The following is a 3,313-nucleotide window of genomic DNA, read 5'->3' on the forward strand; positions in this document are numbered from 1 at the left end:
TACTGACCATTAAATGCAGTTTTAATAAAACTCCAACATTAAAAACTTTCCCAACCAGCGTTGAGAGTGAAGTAACAAGGCCTTATACAAATGAAACAATTAGCATTGTTGCAACAAACGTTTGTACATAATACTCATTTGTTTCTCACACATATATAGAGAGATGCAAAATAGAAAACGTTGATAAAAGTTCAAAGAAATAGTTCAATTAGAGATTATATGCAAAATATTATATTATTTATTCACCACACCTTCAAAAAGTTGGGTTAACCTAAAGTAGTATCAAAATGTACCTTCTAAACTTTTAAGTTCACTTAGATTTAATCCTCATTATTACTAGTCACCAGCTTTGTGCTTTTTTAACCAAAATATCAAAGTTTCTTTGTTTGTGTTGTTTATGGCAACGTTGCTAAGGCTATCTGTCACCATCCCTAACTTCGAACTACCAACCAGATAGGAGACAACTGTCCGGCAGCACCCACAGCTAACTCTTAGACTAATCTGTTACCAACGGAAAATGTGATTGACCGTCACATTATAACATCTCTACGCCTAAAAGGAGAAAACATATTTAGTGTCGGTTTTGATCCCGGGGACCCACAAGCTGCGAGTTGAACGCCCTGCCCACCACGCCAAGACATGTTCAAATGTCAATTTAATGAGTTCATTAAATAGATACTCTTGTGAGTTATTCCATTCAATATTGGGTGTGCTTTTCAACCGTTTGTCAAAGGATAAAATTACTAAAAAATACTTGGACGTTTTGATTAAATAATTATTCAAAACGTCCAAGAAGAAACCAAATCCACCATTCTCTTCTGTATTCTGGTTAGAAATAAAATGTTATCTCAAAAGTGACTGTTTAAAACATTATTTTGTTAAATGTACTGGAAAATACAGATGCTCCTAATTTATATATATATATATATGAAAGAAAAAGTTCGAATATATCTTAATCCACTAATTTAAAAAAATCTAAATTCATCATAATTATTCACAAAAGAAGAAATTCAAAACAACTTCGGTGAATATGTTAAAAACACATTTCACATTCTTACTTTTAAAATGAACGTCATTAATGTTATTTGTACTTAAACTCCTCACCTCACTTAAGTGTTCTCATGTTAATTGTTTAGTTTATCCATGTTTGACTACCTTTTTTATAGAGATTCTTTCCCTGTAATCCCAAACAACGAGAATATACAGTTATTTGAAGAACCTTGGTTTCAAATTCTTGTAACAATCTATAAATAAATAGTGTGAATTTAAAATGTTTGCGTTTATCACCGTCTTAGAATTATATAAGCATTATTAACAATATATTACTAAATTTCACTAGCTTTAACTTGGTGCCTATAAACCTCATTTGTTCCATCAATTTCCTAAAAAAAATAATTATTGCTCCCAAAACAAAACTTGCTCAGACTGCTATGATCAATAACGCTACAATTATTTCACCCTTTTTATGCTGCTTATTTTGCAAGTATCATTGCATAATCAGATAATCACTACATCATTCATACGCACAATGAAGCACTTAACCCATTAGATCCATCATCAGTTTCTGGGATATAGCACTCATATGAATTCATTCTATTTATGCTAGGTTATAATAATGATCATCTTGTGTAGTTCCTAGTGTTGGTTGGTACACTCAAATATGAAGCCATAAGCGGAAACATTTAAACACACCCCACAAATCTGAGCAAACTTGTGAAAGAATAGGAATTCAATCTCACACTCTTGCCTCTTTCAGAAAGTATAGCAAACCGTTTTTTCTCACAAAGTTTTATTCGTGTCACTGTGGAGCAAAAACTTAACAGTGACTGAACGATATTGTTTACATCATGTGACTTTACTGAAGATTGTAAGTTTTAATGAGAAGAAGAATCTCAAATTTGTTCTTCAAATCTTTATGCTTATAACTTGATTTAAAAATCTAAATGCAGGACTTCTGGTTAAAGAGGGCGTATAACAATTTAACTGTTTCCTTGTAAAACATTTCAATTTTGGCCCCTTCTCTCGTTTTTTTTTTATCAAAAGTTTAAATAAATGAAATTGCCCAAATATTTTATTCTGATAAATAGAAATGTTTAGAAAATTACTTTATATAAAGAAGATTAATTTCAGGCCAATTGATTAAATTTGAGTTTTACAAGGAACTTTAGTTTGATAAAGAGGAAGGATCAAGAACAACGGGATTTGTTGGTTCTACTGTAATAGTTGATTGCTTTAATTGGTCAGGGATTTCGGATTCCGCTGCAAGCGCACCCTGATTGGTGGTTTGTTTACAAACATCTTGTTGACTCCATCCGTTTAGCTTGGATTTTCTAGGAGCCTCGTCTTCAGAGTCTGAGTCGTCAGAAGGTGCCACCCTTCGGAGTTTAACGATGATTTCAATAGACAGTAGTAACACCAAGACACCTACGATGATGAGGGTCGGGCCGGTTACTATCCATGGAGTCTTGTTGTCACGGAATTCTGGCAGTAGTACACCAACACATGTAACAGCAATACCCGCCATCACAAGTAACGAACCACAAATGTAGATACACACGAGTATTCCACAAGCGGCTGCGTTTCGGTTATTTGCTGCCTCTTCTTTGAAGGCCCGCCCATGACGTCGTATGTTAAGTTTTTCTACATGCTGAGTCTGTTTTTCTTCAGCTCGCTTTTGTCCCATACGTAACAGATGTAGCATAACTAAAATAAATTATAATCAATCTGTTAGCCACATTTTTTAAAACACAGTAAAGAAGATATATTTATCTGAGGATTTTCGATAATAACACAAAACTTATGGCTGCCATTAGCTACACAGTTGAAATCATGCAAAGGTTGGACAAAATAATGAATGGAAAGACCTGTTAGTTTCTACATTTTGTTTACTAATATGGAGTTGTTTGACCACGAACAGACAATACAGCATTAACACGACGTAAAGTTTTGCAAGATTCTTCTTCTAAGTACCACTGAGTACCACTCGTGTTTCACTGTTTAATTGTTGTAATATCGTGATTATATAAACCTTTACCCACTGAGTACCACTCGTGTCTTGCTGTTTTATTGTTGTAATATCGTGATTATATAAACCTTTAGCCACTGAGTACCTCTCGTGTCTTACTGTTTTATTGTTGTAACATCGTGATTATATAAACCTTTACCCACTGAGTACCACTCGTGTGTTACTGTCTTATTGTTGTAATATCGTGATTACATAAACCTTTACCCACTCGTGTCTTACTGTTTTGCTGTTGTAATATCGTGATTATATTAACCTTTATCCACTGAGGGCCACACGTGTCTTATTGTT

The 3,313-nt window shown here is 33.8% G+C and overlaps 1 protein-coding gene across 1 annotated transcript; it reads right to left on the reverse strand.

Annotated features, from left to right (window-relative positions):
* Positions 1-2,129: 2,129 nt before the first annotated feature.
* LOC111086542 lies at positions 2,130-2,683 on the reverse strand. The gene has a single exon (XM_022389738.1). It carries the CDS (start codon positions 2,681-2,683, stop codon positions 2,165-2,167), a length of 519 nt encoding a protein of 172 aa, XP_022245446.1. The 3' UTR covers positions 2,130-2,164.
* Between the last annotated feature and the right edge of the window lie 630 nt (positions 2,684-3,313).

The sequence above is a fragment of the Limulus polyphemus genome, unplaced genomic scaffold (genome assembly GCF_000517525.1).
Source record: "Limulus polyphemus unplaced genomic scaffold, Limulus_polyphemus-2.1.2 Scaffold1175, whole genome shotgun sequence".
In the NCBI taxonomy this organism is placed as follows: domain Eukaryota; kingdom Metazoa; phylum Arthropoda; class Merostomata; order Xiphosura; family Limulidae; genus Limulus; species Limulus polyphemus.

What these genes read in the sequence shown, in the direction of transcription:
- LOC111086542 (XM_022389738.1), bottom strand. Translation starts at nt 2,683, where the DNA reads ATGGGACAAAAGCGAGCTGAAGAAAAACAGACTCAGCATGTAGAAAAA.